We start from the raw sequence: 15,603 nt of genomic DNA, 5'->3' as shown, positions 1-15,603 counted from the left end.
TCATACAGGAAATTTACGGAGGAAACCTATGTCCAGCCACAGCCGTCCTTTGGTTGAGATGATGACGATGATGAAAGTCGTGGTCAATCATAGCAGTCGCGGCTTTTTTGTAACGTGTTCGGTAATGTTGACCGATTTTGTAACTCCATCAGTTCAGCGAGTAACCGAGTAATGACCGTTCTCTAACATTTTCAATTTCTATTTTTTTTTGACACCTGTAAGGCTCAACTTTTTGTCTTTCATACAATAAAACAAAAGGACTTCAGAGTTCTATGGAAGAAAACTTTTGATATTCGGGTCCTAATTTTAATTTTTACAGACAGGTACATAAGAACCCTTAAATTAAATAAAATGTTAATAAGCACATATTTAATTTTGTATTCTTCTCAGTCTATAGACGCCCACAGCAAGGCATAAGTCTTACCTAAAAATATCTATGGGGTGATATATAATAATCGTCGCGCCTGAAGTTGGCTATCGCATTGTGGTATTATGGTACGCAGAGGGCGCTGCTGTCCATCCTCTAGAAATTTGTTGCGGAGCAGTGACAATCCTATATTACTAATGTACAATATTCAAATTCTGTATTAGACAGAACAAATATTATTGACAAAAACTGTTTTTATGACCAATAAATATAATTATAAGAATTAAAATAAATTCGATAATAAGAAGAAAGAAATTCTTTCAATTTTTAAATCCTCAGTAACCAAGCCTAGATTGTTAATGTGAATTTACTAAATGCGTTCATTTTGCATCGTTGGTGAATATGACACGTGTTTTGGCCGTATTCCAAACACTTTCACCTAAATCAGGATGTCGTTAATAAAACGGCAACACCTTCCATCTTTCCTGACCGTAAATTTGTTTGTAAGTTATGGCTTTTCTTCTTTTTGCCCGTCCGCCAAAGCATGTGTTTAGTGAAATGGTTGTTCTAACTTATTTTTTAATAAATACATTAGTATTCTCTGAAGTTTAAATGTTTGCTATAAAGAGGCGTTGACAAAGCGTATATTCATTTCATGATCACGTTAACCTTTTCCTATAACGGTTCCTCTTTTGTACATCTGATTTAAGTATACTGGAATACATGTCAGCATTCTATGTAAAAAATCATGTAACTACTTAGAAGCTTCAATAAACTAATTTTATCGTTATCTTTTATCTTTATCTTATCTATTTATTATTATTAAATTTCATTTATGCTAGAAATATTATTTTTATATTTTATTTTATTTTTCTACAAACCAGATATTTTTCTGACATATAAATGATACTCTTTGATAGCCTACGCTTGTCTTGTGTTTTAAAATTAAGCTAGACGTTACTAATCTAATACGTCATTACTACTATTAGATGTATTATAATACAAAATTAACGATACGGAAAAAAAATCTTATCTAGATATGAAATTTTTAATTCTGAAAATAAAAGGAAACCATCGATTTCATAGATTTTAGATCATTTTTATATATTTGCATTCATGAGTAAAACTTATATTGTTATAGATACAAAATTATTAAATAACAACATAGATCAATTTATATATTGACAGCGATTTGGTAAATTCCATTCGAATGAAATTCTGTAAAATGAACGAAAATTGTGTTTATGTAGTCGTCGTTGACTTGGATATTACAATCAACTTATATTAACAACAATCGAATAAAATAGTACAAAAGTCATAGTTTTTCCAGGTGTAAACTATAACAAAGTTTTAAAATAGCCAAGCACATATTCTTGTTTTCGCGTCCATCGTCACCGTAGCGTTCATTAGGGGCATCCGGTTATAAATTTCGACTTTAGTAAAAAAGCGCGTCGGTTCTACTAGAACGTTACAATAGATACAGATGACAGATGGATTGAATCTTTTTTTAACACTAAGTTCAAACATAAAGGTTCAGAAAGATCAGTACAATGTGCAACATGAACATTCGTTTGTTTATTTATTATTTAATTATGGTAAAATAAACGATACCTAAGCCTTAACAAAGGATCCTGAATTTAGTTAGTACAAAGTGATCTCGACTGACCGCCATCAATGCTCTACCGCCTTAGACCGGGAGAAACAGCAAACGCAAAACGGCAAACAGGATTTCTCAATGACAAAAATAATGTTATTTAAATTTTCTTTCGAATTGAATTTACCCATCGTCAAATGTAATGATATGCTAAGTATTATTTGAATTATGGAATTTGGGATATACCAGTTTCTTTATGACAATTTCTTTATTACCCTTCACAGGCAATGATGACTTTACGTCATCACCATCATCATTATCATTTCAGATGTAGAACGTTCACCACTGGGCATAGGCCTCGCTCATAGTTCTTTGCTAATATTTCTTCGCTCAGTTTCTTTCGACTACCTTAACAAGATCATTTGTTTGACCTTGTGAATGGACTTCCTATGATAAACTTGCCTGAAGATGGAATCTACTCCAAGATCTTTATTGTTTTTATTTCGGCTGTAAGACGTCCACTGATGAATAAAGGCCTCCACAAAATTTCGAATAGGACCGGAGAGAAGCGGCTTGCATCGAGTGTTTTGACGATCTTAACAAGGTAGTCAGTCCTTGTAAGTTTTATTGGTGGTCTCGACTCCAGAATATTGATGTTATGTAATGTACACTAATTGCCTACCTATCGAGTATTAAACCTGCCATTTGTGTTTATGGGTCACAGTCTTAAACCACCATGCTTCCGCTACTTAAAATATTTTACAGTAAAACTAAACATACTGAATGCTCAACATTGTACTAGCACTACTCTTGTAGAACGTGCGTGTTATATAAATATTGTTGCGGTTCGGAAAATTTCCTTGCATTTATAACATTAACAACAAATCTGCGTTAATTATTTTCAGATTACAAAATAACTTATTAATAGACATATCAAATCATTTCAGACATATTTAATTACTTAATTTATTAAACTTAGGTTTACGTAAAGACTTGCAACTGAAACAACCTAAAACTTTATTGAAAATGGACGATATTCATTCGAGCTAGGAAGAAAATAACCTAGCTAACCTAAAACGCAACAGTAATCTAGTATTTATAAATATTTAGAAATAAATATAAACGGCATTGCAGTTTTCGTCTTCAAAAATTAAATAAATCGTTTATGGCACAAGGTATTATGTACGAGTACAATAAAATTCCACAGTTAATTTTAAATCTGCCACTGAGATCTGAGAGATTTGAAATCAATATAAAAAAATTGCTGGATGGTATATTATTCTATCCACTAACAATATACTGCTGTTGATACGCGGAATTAAATATCATTGATGCCCACACAGGAAGCTAATTATTGTCAAACATTCTTTATATTCTGAAAGAGCAACCGTTGAGTTTCTTGCCGATCTCAGCAGAACTGCTTTCCGAGTCGGTGGTAGCTTCCTGTAAGGATAACAATGCCGACGTTTGATGTTGATTGACGATTCAAAAATCCTTGAATAGCCTATTTGAATAAAGAATACGTTGATTTTAATTTTTGATATCAAAATATTAGAATAAGGATACTTTAGTTCTAAACATCCCTTATGGACAAATTGCTTTTTTACAATAACAATAATATTTGTTTACAACTGAATTGCATTAAAACTTATTGCTGCTTAAAACACTAAACTAAGGAAAACGTACCCTCGTAGAGGGAATTAGTTTTGGGATAACATTTTGAACTGGTGTGTGTTTTTTTTTTCGGTTATCGATTTTTTTATATTTAATCCGTTATTCGTTATTATGTTTAAACGCCACATACACATAAGTAAGTGATGTTATAAATTTATAGTTTAAAATATTTTTTTAATTAAAAATAGAGTAATTTTCAATTTTCATTTGAAATAATCCGTTTTTTTTTTCATAAAATTGACAAGTAATTGTTATTTTTTTCACGGTTGAGAGACCCTAAAAATAATGTTCGCCTTGCCCTGGTATAATTAACTCGTCAGTTAACAGCAGCGTTTTAAGACTCGTAAGCCGATTATGTTGTTTACAGTCACTGAAGCACTTTCAATGGACACAATCATAGACAGCCATTTCAACATTTTGGGGTCAAAGACAAATTAACCGTGCTTATATTTTTATTTAAAAATATTTTTTATGATTAACTTTATTATTTATTCATTGCATAATTGAAATCCTCCATTCTCCAACTTGCTTCGGAGCACAAATCGTAATTAATTAATTCATCATCATCATCATCATTTAATCCTCTAGAACCTCTATCGGACATAGCCCCCTCGCCCCCTATAAATTTCCAATAGGACCTGTAGGAAGTGGCTTGCAACCAGCGCCCTCCAACGACCTAAAGTCGTCTATCCACCCTGTGAGTAAGTGTCCTTCCGCTGCGCTTGCCGGTTCGTGGTTTGTACTCTAAAACCTAAGGCTCCAGTTGGTATCTGTTCTGCGCGCTTGTGGCATGTCTATAGCCATTTCAACATACAAATCCGCTGGGCAATGTCTGTTACTTTCGTTCGTGTACAAATCCCATCATCCCTAATTCGATTGCGTATAAAAATTATGTGTATATCCCTCTCTGTGGCTCTTTGAAATAAATATTTTATGTATTAATAATTTAATATTAAAGTAATAATAAATTTAAATAAAAAAAATTGAAATAAATAGACGACATTCTAAAAACAAATTTAAATTGACAGATAAAATATGTTTTACATGATAACAAAAGATCTTAATTATACATTGTTAACCGAAAGTACGGTTTTAAATTATCCGTCGCAAAAGTCGGTCAGCCATAACAGAGTAATGACACTCTCATAGAGCACAAAAGTTGCAATGTACCGTAGCGTAGCCTCTAAATTCTATTTGTACCTTAATCACTTTTAAACAAAAGATTTCGTTTTTTTTTTCTGTTATTGACTCTGATTAATTGGAAATGAGATGTTAACTCATAAAAACCAATTACACGTCTTATACATGAAAGAGCATATGTCTCCAAAGGAAAAAGTACATCATCAGATTTTATTTTTAAAGAAATTCTGAAATATCTCATAAAAGTTTAAAAAAATGTAACATGGTATATGTTACATTTTTTTATTTGTTGTACCCGTATGTACGTATATACATTTTAAATACCACAATCAAAACCAATTACGTACATCGACCACTCAATTTCATCAAGTCAATTTTTTTAAGCATTTATAAACAACACGATCCCGGAAGAACTACAAAAAATTTGGCTATTGCAAGATTAAAAATATGTCAAACATGGGTTTATTTTATACTGTACTTCATTTCATACAACATAGCACCTTGGATATCACACATTCGACTCCTGGCCATTTCAATGTAAATACTTATGCCTTTTCATAATTTTTTAACAAACGTATTATTATTTTTTTCATATGTTCCTCTCAGGTTGAAAGAGTTTATTTTCCAAACAGGCGATTGACTAATCTTAATATCCATGAAGTATATAATTCATCATATTTTGAATAAAGGATATTTATTTTTTGAAATTATAAATTCCATAATTAGTTGCAGCGACTATCTATGAAACTATTGCCTCATTTAAATACAGGCTGTTTTCTATTGTGATAGTTTAAATTTAAAACTAAACACGCGGTAAAGTTCTCTACATCCATGTGATGCTCTTCCTTGGTAGTAATTTAAGACTAATGTGAAATGTCACGTTGAAATTTTAGACATGGCATCGTTTTTGGATTATAAAAAAAACCACGGTTAAACTTTTGATCGAAATTTAGGCTTTTAATAAGCAAATTTTCTTTAGAAGTCCCTTTAATTAAAAAAGATTTTTTAAATACATTACATCATTTAAACTAGAGATCTAATCATGTGCTAACATCTATTTCCAAAAACTAATCGGAACTAAAACAATTTTTTCCATTTTCGATTGTCAATTTTAAAATATATTTAATGTTCAAAATAGTATATATTACTTAGTTATACTTTATTTACAAAAATGCTTATAAATAATAGAAGTTACATTTGAGGTAACTAATATTCTTTTTAATTTCAAACTAAAATTATTAACATATCAGTAAAAATTGTAATCTGAAATATAAAATATATTGCACGATTTAACCATCTTACTTATAGCGTGATCGATAGACGATATTTTATTGAAATTATCTATCAGCATTATTCATATCTTTTAAAAAACTAATATAAAATGCCCCAAAAAAAATTAGATCAGAAAAGACGGATTATGATTTATAATTCTCAGACACGAATTAAAATAATATTCTAATCCCGGAATATTTTAATGTAAATCATCGCCAGTATGATATCAGCTAACCTGAATTATAATCAAGGTCAGACAATGACAGAAGAAACTCAAATTCATACATAAAATGTGGAGGGACGTCCAGATGTGACACTCAAAAATATAAAATGTAAATAGAAAAGACGGAATACTTTTATATTAAAGTACGCGGGACAGAGTTGGCTTCTTGCATTGTTTTATTAATGCACAATGAAGTGGAACGGATGGTTTTTTCAGACAGGTTCTATATTTTAATAGATCTTGAAAGATATATTTTCTATGACATAATTTACAATTCAAAACCTTTAACTCGCATGGGCGAAAGGTAGAAATCTATGCCCTTGAGTTTAAAATTTAATAAACGTGTTGCTAATTAACATTACGAATTCCCATTTTAAATAAACTAGGTTTACCATAAATTGGACTTATTAACAGATACGTTCTCAGTCTATGTCATATAAAATTGAAATGAGGCCAGACTATCAGTTACTGCCGTCAATACCTGCTACGTATTCATCATCATAATTTCAATCGTAGAGCGTCCATTTCTGGATAAAGACCTCCTCCGTAGATTTCCAGTAAGATTAGAAGGAAGCGAATTGCATCCAGCGTCTTCAGTTGGAAGTCATATGAAATTTTTAAATGGTCTGAGCTACCACCAATAGCGTTCAAATAAAAACAAAATGATGAGAGGAATCTATAGTCTGACATACGTATATTCAATGATATTCAGAGGTAATAAAAATAGGGTGTTGAGCAAAATTGTTGTGGATTTCGTGGACTCAGTACCGCAGTAATGTCTCCATACTACAGGAGCTCAAGATCATCCCACGTCCCTCAGCAAACATTCACTTGCAACATTTTAAAACCTTTCCCAATTTTTTGCGGAAAAAAAACGACGCTATGTACAGACGTATTGTACAAGGCAGTGTAAGTAAGTTTCTCAAGATCCAGAAGTCTTGCAAAGATTTACGATAAACCAATTTTATTTTATTTTTTATTTACTTACTTGTATCCTTATTTATAAAATTGAATTCTTCCGGTCATGTCATAACTTGGGAACAAATCTATTGGTTTTGTTCATCTTTTTTGAACAAATTTCCTAAGGCTTTGTAGAGTAAAAATGACGGATTCCATTACATTTGCAATGTCAGTAATAATAGATCGCAAGAGCATTCGTTGAATGTTTATGGCATCAATATTTAAATCCATGATATTCAGATGGTCAATTGAATGTTGCCTGTTGTCTTGGAAAAGCATCAACATTCTTTATTTGCGCACGCAGAATATAGAATTTATAATGTTTTGTATCTAAAATCATTACAATAGACACTCAATAACTGATTTTTTTTAATTTGCTATGTTCGAATTGATTATTCATGACTATGACGGGACAATGTTTGACAGATCAGCAAGTTTACTTACAATTTTAATTACAATACGATATCGCAATATATCTGCATCTCTATGCTTTCATATCTCTATATTTTTAACAGCAGTATCGGTTACAAACTGAAACTCAGTAATTCCTACAGTGTTCTTACGCACGTGACAGAAATAGGCGCTACGACAGCAAAAGAAACCATCAGTAAATTTAATATTAACAGCACTACCAGTGATAATAGGATCAAATAAACCTTGTTCGTCCGTTACTCTGATTTCCATAAAAATGAGCCTGAGAGATATTATTATATTAATATATTATATCGAATAAGCTCATCGGTAATATCATTAAGAAAGTAATCCCGTTAATGGACGTTTTATATTAAAAAAAAATTTGCAGAGCGCGACAGCATGTTAGGAATAATTATTTTAACTTATAATAATCAACAAGCAGTCAATTTTTTATGCGTAATATTTTTAAATAAAATTACGGAATACTTGTTTATATTTTAACATTATAGATAATCTTCTGAAAAATAGCAACACCATATTGCTAATATTTATAGGATAAATAATACGCATTTAAAATTAAATAAGATCGATAAATATTATAACTATAGTAATATTTATGTTGGTAATACATTAAAACAAATACTATAAGAATATAGATACTGTGAGTACTATAATCTGCGATTACCAAAGTTTTTAAAAAAGAAAAACATTACGTGCGTAATTATATTTTTGTATCACTGATACAGGACGACTGTATTATTTTCTCATTATCAAATTACGTACTTTTCAATAATGATGCTAATTCCATATGATAACAGTTTGTAGAGGCCGACGGCTTAGTAGCGATGTATATGTAATGATTTAACACCAGTTTTTTCCTGTATACTAAGTCAAAGAATATAAATTTAAATGTATCGCATGTATACATGCCGTGGTTACATGACCTATAATTGTGACAACATTAATATTATTTTTCCTATAGATTTGATCCTCAATATTAATTTTAAAGAATCATGATGACGATCGTAAAATATAGCCCTAGAATAACAGAGATTGTGGTGGAATCTAGACAGATCAGGGCACGTTTGAAACCTTCGTTGCTTTAAGTTGAAAGAGACCGATATATGGGATGAGTTCCCATATATCTAGATATAATTCCTATCAAATTGGGCTCTTCTGGCGTTCTTTTCAAGACGAACACAACAGATCTTTGTGTCACAAATTAATAAAAAAAAATATGTGATTTAATGTCGAGAGTAAATAAATAATAATTGGTGAAAAATATGGTCTCTCATAACTACCAGCATAAAATTTACTTTGGCCTGATTTGTTATTGCTCTATCGCTCAAATAAAAACAAAGATTACTTACGTCGTAAAATTATTTGTTATTTTGTCTATTGTAGATAATATATATTATGTACTTTAATACGCATTCTTGAATTGAATTATCACTGTTAGTCAAAATAATTTGGAGAATAAACGTGACGGTACTACGAAATTATGAAAAATAGTCACATCTCAACTTTTACTTCTCGCTTCACGCCGACGTCAATTAGCATGTCGTTTGAAGATGCGCTACTCTAATCAGAAACGCATTCCATAAGATAATAGGAAACTTCTACGAAGATCTGGTTATACACTTTATCTCGAGGAATTTAGAGTTCAATATTTCCGCGTCGAACGTTTGAAATGTGACATATCACAGGAGACGACAGCGAGTCGGTAACGTGAAGTCGTGTGCACGACATATGAGTAATGACAACAACGCAGCGGCGTGTGTCGTCTGAACCGAACGCTCCCAGATGTGCGTCGGGATATACAGATCGCAGGAGTTATGCAAGCGGCAGATAAATATTCACAGTTCGTAGGAAATATTAACAAAAGCTGCGGCCTAGATTGCCTCGGTAAATTAGAAACAACAAAACGTCACCGCGAGTCTCCGTGCTATTCATCAAATTGCTCCAAAAGATTTATTTATTTCTGTCCAAACATCAAACCGGCGTAAATATATACTGACAACATTCTTTTTTTCTAGTTACATTCCTAGTACAGATATTAATTTAAATTAATGGGAAATTATTGCGTTTCGCGCGTTATCGCGCGTCATTTATATTTAAATATTGTTAAACCAGCAAAGTTATGAAATGAAAGTATTTATTTCTTCCCGAAGGGAAATAACGTCATGAAAATTTAAACAAGCTAATTTAATGTTAATTTACCTGTACGCGTAGATGTTATGCAACTAAAAGAAGAGTACCGCAATCCTTGCATTTATAATTAGATAAAAGGCCACTCGATGGTTTGTTGTATTTTTTGTCTCAATTTATATCCCACTGAAGATGGTCTACTGTGTTCTCTCTTTTGTTTATTTCTAGCCAACCCAAATAACTAACCAGACGATACGTGTAGTTCCTAAAGCCATCGTTTTCTCTGATACGACGACCACATACGCTTTGCGAGGGGGATTATACTGCGATTTGCGGTAATGCGGCTCCCTCTATATGTACTCTTTCCTCTTTGACCACTTGCTAAATCTTTTCGCTGTAGATCTGGTATGGCAATGCAAAAATAATGTAAAGCTAACCACAAATCAAAAGGAAAGGATTTAATAATATTACCCAGTTCACAACGAGCCAAATCAAAATGGCTTTAGTTCATTAAGCTAATGGAAATACTTATATACGTCAATGATTTTATGAGATAGCCGGACTTTGCCATAAAATGAAATTTCTTTAAGTATCTTAGCCACTTGTGTTAATAACTAATGTTTGTGTGATTTCCTAATTTTTCATGCGAAACAAAAACTTGTGTTTTAAAGCATATTATGAAAGTTTTATTAAAGTACCGATTAAGAATTAATATCGCTATTTAGTGGCAACCACTTTATATGTCTCGTGGAATATCCCTTATAGGATACCCTTTCATTGAGAAGACAAAGCAATGGTTACGCTGAGCTGGCTAGAACGCCACGTTTATTTTTGATGCCTGTTTTGAAAAGGAGGTAACTTTTGCATAGTACTATAGTTTCAACGGCGTTAACCTAGTTCCTGAGCATCTTACAGCACACTTGCTTCAACGGAACCTGGACATTCGTGTAGTGGATCACCCCGAAACCGCCGCCAAAGCCTCATAATTAATTGGTCGAACGAGATATCTGTATTTCCCAAAGATTAAAAGACAGAAACAACAAGTTGCAAGAGCCCTGTAAAGCTTGTCAATATTAATTGTTTTTTGTGCACGGTGACTACTTTAAATGTCACAAATTAGATATTACAGTTTACAATTAGCTTGACATATTTGCAAGATGTAGCTTTTAAAACTTAAGAAAACTTATTTGACACTAATTCGAATAAAAACGTTCTACGCTGCGCTATGGTCTGTACTCGTACTCCTTAACCTTAAGGTCCTAGCAGTCATCAGCTATGTGACTTGCCCACTGCCACTCCAACCATAAAAAACGCTTGGCAGTGTAGGTAACTTTCTTTTGTCTGTATATTTTCTCATCCCTTATTTTATCTGCATTAACATAAGACATATGGCACATATGCGTTGATAAATGTCTGAAAATACTTGTGTCTCTAGAAAAACCTACAAAACACAGATTTTGGTAACACATTTGTTGCCATCTTTATAAAATATTACTCGATAGATAGTAACGAGATATCAGATAAAAACAAAATTGCTTTCTGCGCGAATAAGTAGAAACCGATCTGATTTATTACACGTTGAAAACATAACGCATATTCTGTTAGTACAAACATGTTTTTCTTTATGGAAATTATACATTTAATACTCACTTATAGCACTTAGCGACGTCTTTAAGATGTTTGTAAAATATTCTTCTCATAATGGCCACAAAACTAAAATATTATTTTGATTTGTAAACAGCTGATTTCTAATTGGTGTAAAAGCTTAAATTACATATTGCAACTTATAATCGGAACAAACATAGAAGTGTGCAACATGACCCTGTTGCTTGACTGGACTACGTGGTTCTTAAATCTAATAAAAACTTAGGTTTTAAACCTTTTTCTATATCGCTGAATCTAAACGGTAAAAGTCATTAATTTTTATTTAGTGTATTAATAACCGTATTTTATATAACTTAGAATGTGAATCTCAAGTTAAAAAAATATTAAAAAAAAAATATTTTTATTTATTTATTTATAATAGTAATGGATACATTGGTGGGTCGTAAAACATACGTTAAGAATGATCACGAAACGAGAATTAGTGTAATAAGAGACACTTAGCATCGACGTATTGTAAAGAATGATTTTAATAACAAAACCGTAGACTTGGAAGTTGTTTCCGGCGACGCATTGCCCGCGCGAAGCCGAGCTGACAAACAATCGCTATCATAACAAGCGTAACGAGTCCATGTCGGTCCCGTTCTCATCTGCATTGTGTTGGGCCACGCGACGGCCTTAAGCAACCAAGTTTAACTCTTTAATTATAATTCTAAAGATAATTCAATTCGCAGCCTCCATTAGATACAGTCGCTTTATTGTAGTTTTTTATAATAGCATAACATGTAATTAGTGCAACAACCTGTTATGACGTAAAACTGATATTTTTTTCAGTCTTATTATTATTCACAAAAATGATTTGACTCTTGTATATGTCATGAGAAGAATTTATATTGAAACTAGAATCAGATTGAACTCCTCTATGAAGGCATCCTCTTGAAGCTATGAGGATTCCAAACGCGACCTTTTTTTCCTAGCCTACAACAAACTCAGACGAGTTTTGGTCTTTCTCTAGTGATATTTTTAAAAGTTTTTGTTTTTAAGAGTGTTTAATTTATTTCAATATAATTGAAAGGCATTATATAGATGTGTGATATCGTACGCGGTTGCCCACTTATTCTTATTCTTAATTTAGTGTAATGTCACATATGTAAGTAATTCCAAGGTAAAAATAATAGTTGACGTTAATATGCCTCTTTTTAATTATTATATAACCAAGCATTAACGTGTATTAAATTCAGCAAAGATCATTTGATTCGAAATGTCCGACGGTTATTTCTGTAATGTTAAGTCGCCATAGTGATTCTTCGAGTCAACGTGTCAATGATATGTCAGGCGCGCGAAGTGAGCCAGATAATGTACTCGGCTCAACCTTTTGTTTACCAGCTACCTTCTCTCTGAGCAACGACTTTTGCTTCAAACGTTAGAATAATGAGCTCTCCTTAACATAGTTTAAATAGTAAACCGGTTCTATATTATATATATTTAAATATTATTCCAAAAAAAAATCGTAGACGCTTAACTCTATATATTATATAGTAGTCGTTGTTACGACTATTTACTACTGTCGCTCTTTAGAAAACGAGCGAAAAGTCGCTTAAAAATAAAATATTTGCAACTATAAACGTTTACGTGTATTTGGTCATATATTTAACTTAATACGAACTTTAAAAAATTGTTAAAGGTTAACAATAATGTTTTTATGTAACACATACAAGCGATCTGTGAATTTAAAATCATAAGGATGCAAATTTACGTAAATGAAATAATGTTTAAAATGACGAAAACATTGCGCAACTGCTAAATAAATTTCATTACACAACCTTTTTAAAATTACGTTATATTGCATTGAAACTTTTTTAATATGTGCCCTATTTTACTTATTTCAAGTTCTTTATAAACGTTCCTGACGAAGGACGTAAAAATTTCATTAAATTAAGTAATATATGTATATATAATTATGTATGTGTGTATATAAATATGTATAGTAATATGTAATTATATATATGATGACAATAAACAAGATTTGAGCGATATTAAAAATTATTAAATTCTTGACTATTCTTTAATATTTATCTTACTTCTGATGGATTACTTAGATATCCAAAAATAAAATGACCAGAATATTTTACACTAGGATAAGAAAACCTCCGCATATCAAAGATTTGTAAAACATATTTTAAAGTTTATCTTATCATAAAGCAAACATGTTATACAAACACATAACTTCATAAAATTTTTCGAGGCGAATAGTAGTACAAATGTAATACCGTTTATTTACGAGGCGCAATTGATAGTAAAATTTTTCAAGCGACTTAAAACACTTAGCTAAAGTTTTTATTCTTTTAATAAACCGTCACAACGCGTCGAGTAGAGCTCAAGTAGCGTTTGGCAGTAAGCCATCAAATGAATAGGTGGTGTAAAAAAACCGGCGGCAGTCAACGCCGTGAGGCAAGACCATAGAATATAATACATAAAGTTTATCGCATCTTCACTATTATTACTTAAAGTCTTATTTGATTGACATTTTCATAGCTATTTTCTTTTTACGTAAAACAAAAACTAGACAATGGTCGCATTCGGACGATAAATCACGATGTATCCGATATTGAAATCTCGTCTAGAATTATGTAACGCGTTAAATATTTCTAATGGATAATAAAATTGGCATAGATGTAGATGATCAAAGTGCAATGTGGGCGTACGACCCAATACCACGAACGGTACATTACTTGCGCACACGCACCGGACCTTTTACATGTTACTCTTGTACCGATGTAATTCAAAACGTAATTACGGCTTTTTCAGCAATAATAGTGCAGCACGATTTTTTAATAATAACCGATAACTTTAGTTGGATAAAATGAAAATAAAATTTTCGTAAATTTATGTTCGTGCAAATTAAAATAATTTAAATTGCGGTGACTTAATAGGAAAGGAATAAAACAAATTTAACAATTTTTTAGTGTATTTCAAATAATTAACAGTTTACAGTACATTTCATACTTAATGCCAATCGAATTAGAAGTAGATGTAAACGGACCGGTGCGTGCAGTACGTACTTAAGTTTGAGGTTATGTTGTGATAACTGTTTAGAGTAACAGCCGGTGGCCACCGCTGAAAAAGGAATTTTCACTGAAAACACGAAACCTAAGGACTATTTTCGCTTGAAGCCGGAACGAGAGCATGTAGGGGCGGCAATAGAGAATGCGCGCGCAACCGGTATGGCCGCCACCGCACACCTGACTACCAATACACCTTGACATCTTAACTGAATTACAGCACATATTATAAAAATTATTCACGTATCAGACTCCCTACGAACACATATAGCCGCAGCGTTCAGCAAATATACTTGAAACCGTCAATAAACAACAATGTAGAGATGTAACTAATCAGCTGATTACCAAACTTTCGCGATGTTTATGTAGCGAATTAACGACTTTTATCACAGAAAATCCTAAAGAATTACATCGTCCGTGTCACGTTTAGGTGATAGAACTAGAGAGGTCTAGAGGAAACGGTTGGCAGTCGCTTGCGAGTGCATTTGATGCACTTCCGTGTTGACATGGGCGGAGCGCGACTTGCGTACCTGGACTAGTCTGCCAGCTGAGGCCCCCGACGAACATCTTCCTGCAACACAAACATCACGATTAGTGGCGGAAGTGAGTTTGCAGTGATTCGTGGTCGGCGAAACGTACCCCGGGTCGTTGGGCACCTCGGCGGGGCTGTGGGCAACATCCTGACTCTGGGTTTCCATGGGCTCGAGCGCCTGCGGCGTGGGGCTGGCCGTTGGGCGCACTACGACTACGAGCGAGCGACGACGCGGCGGGGAACGGCTCCCGGAGTCGCTCGGTTGCACTACCGACTACCGGCACGAGACTGCCGCGCCGCGGCGCACCCCTCCACGCAGCGCCGCCCGCCCCCCTCCGGCTGCCCCCCCACGCCGCCGCGCTTGCCGCCCGCGCCGTGCCGCATCGATTCATTCACTCCGTACACAATTATTCATACTCCCGGCACGATGGACGCGAGGAACAACGCGCTCAGCACCACCACGTGAGCGCACGACACGTGCTCGCGCTCGTCGACCCCCTCTCTTCGTCGCGCCCCGCACCTCTGCCAACCGCCCGCGCCCGCCTCTACGAGCACGCCCACCGCGCACCCACACCACGCCAACCTAACCCCCACACATCAGTACAACTTTCAAAA

The 15,603-nt window shown here is 33.5% G+C and overlaps 1 protein-coding gene across 4 annotated transcripts in view; it reads right to left on the bottom strand.

Moving 5' to 3' along the window:
- The window catches only part of Rbp6 (RNA-binding protein 6), a 511,568-nt gene extending 496,276 nt beyond the window's left edge, over positions 1 to 15,292 (bottom strand). For all 4 annotated transcript variants that reach the window (XM_068773329.1, XM_068773331.1, XM_068773330.1 and 1 more), the window contains exons 1-2: positions 15,096 to 15,292; positions 14,987 to 15,027 (exon numbers count right to left, since the gene is read on the bottom strand). In XM_068773329.1, the coding sequence (XP_068629430.1) occupies positions 14,987 to 15,027; positions 15,096 to 15,154 (100 nt within the window). In that variant the 5' untranslated portion in view covers positions 15,155 to 15,292. The remainder of the gene's footprint in view (positions 1 to 14,986; positions 15,028 to 15,095) is intronic.
- Between the last annotated feature and the right edge of the window lie 311 nt (positions 15,293 to 15,603).

The sequence above is a fragment of the Battus philenor genome, unplaced genomic scaffold (assembly GCF_028537555.1).
Source record: "Battus philenor isolate CCGP_79_NKW_IND1 unplaced genomic scaffold, ilBatPhil1.0.hap1 SCAF_6, whole genome shotgun sequence".
NCBI lineage: Eukaryota > Metazoa > Arthropoda > Insecta > Lepidoptera > Papilionidae > Battus > Battus philenor.
The sequence above is the reverse complement of the archived record's forward strand: the minus strand, read 5'-3'. Positions and strand labels throughout refer to the sequence as shown.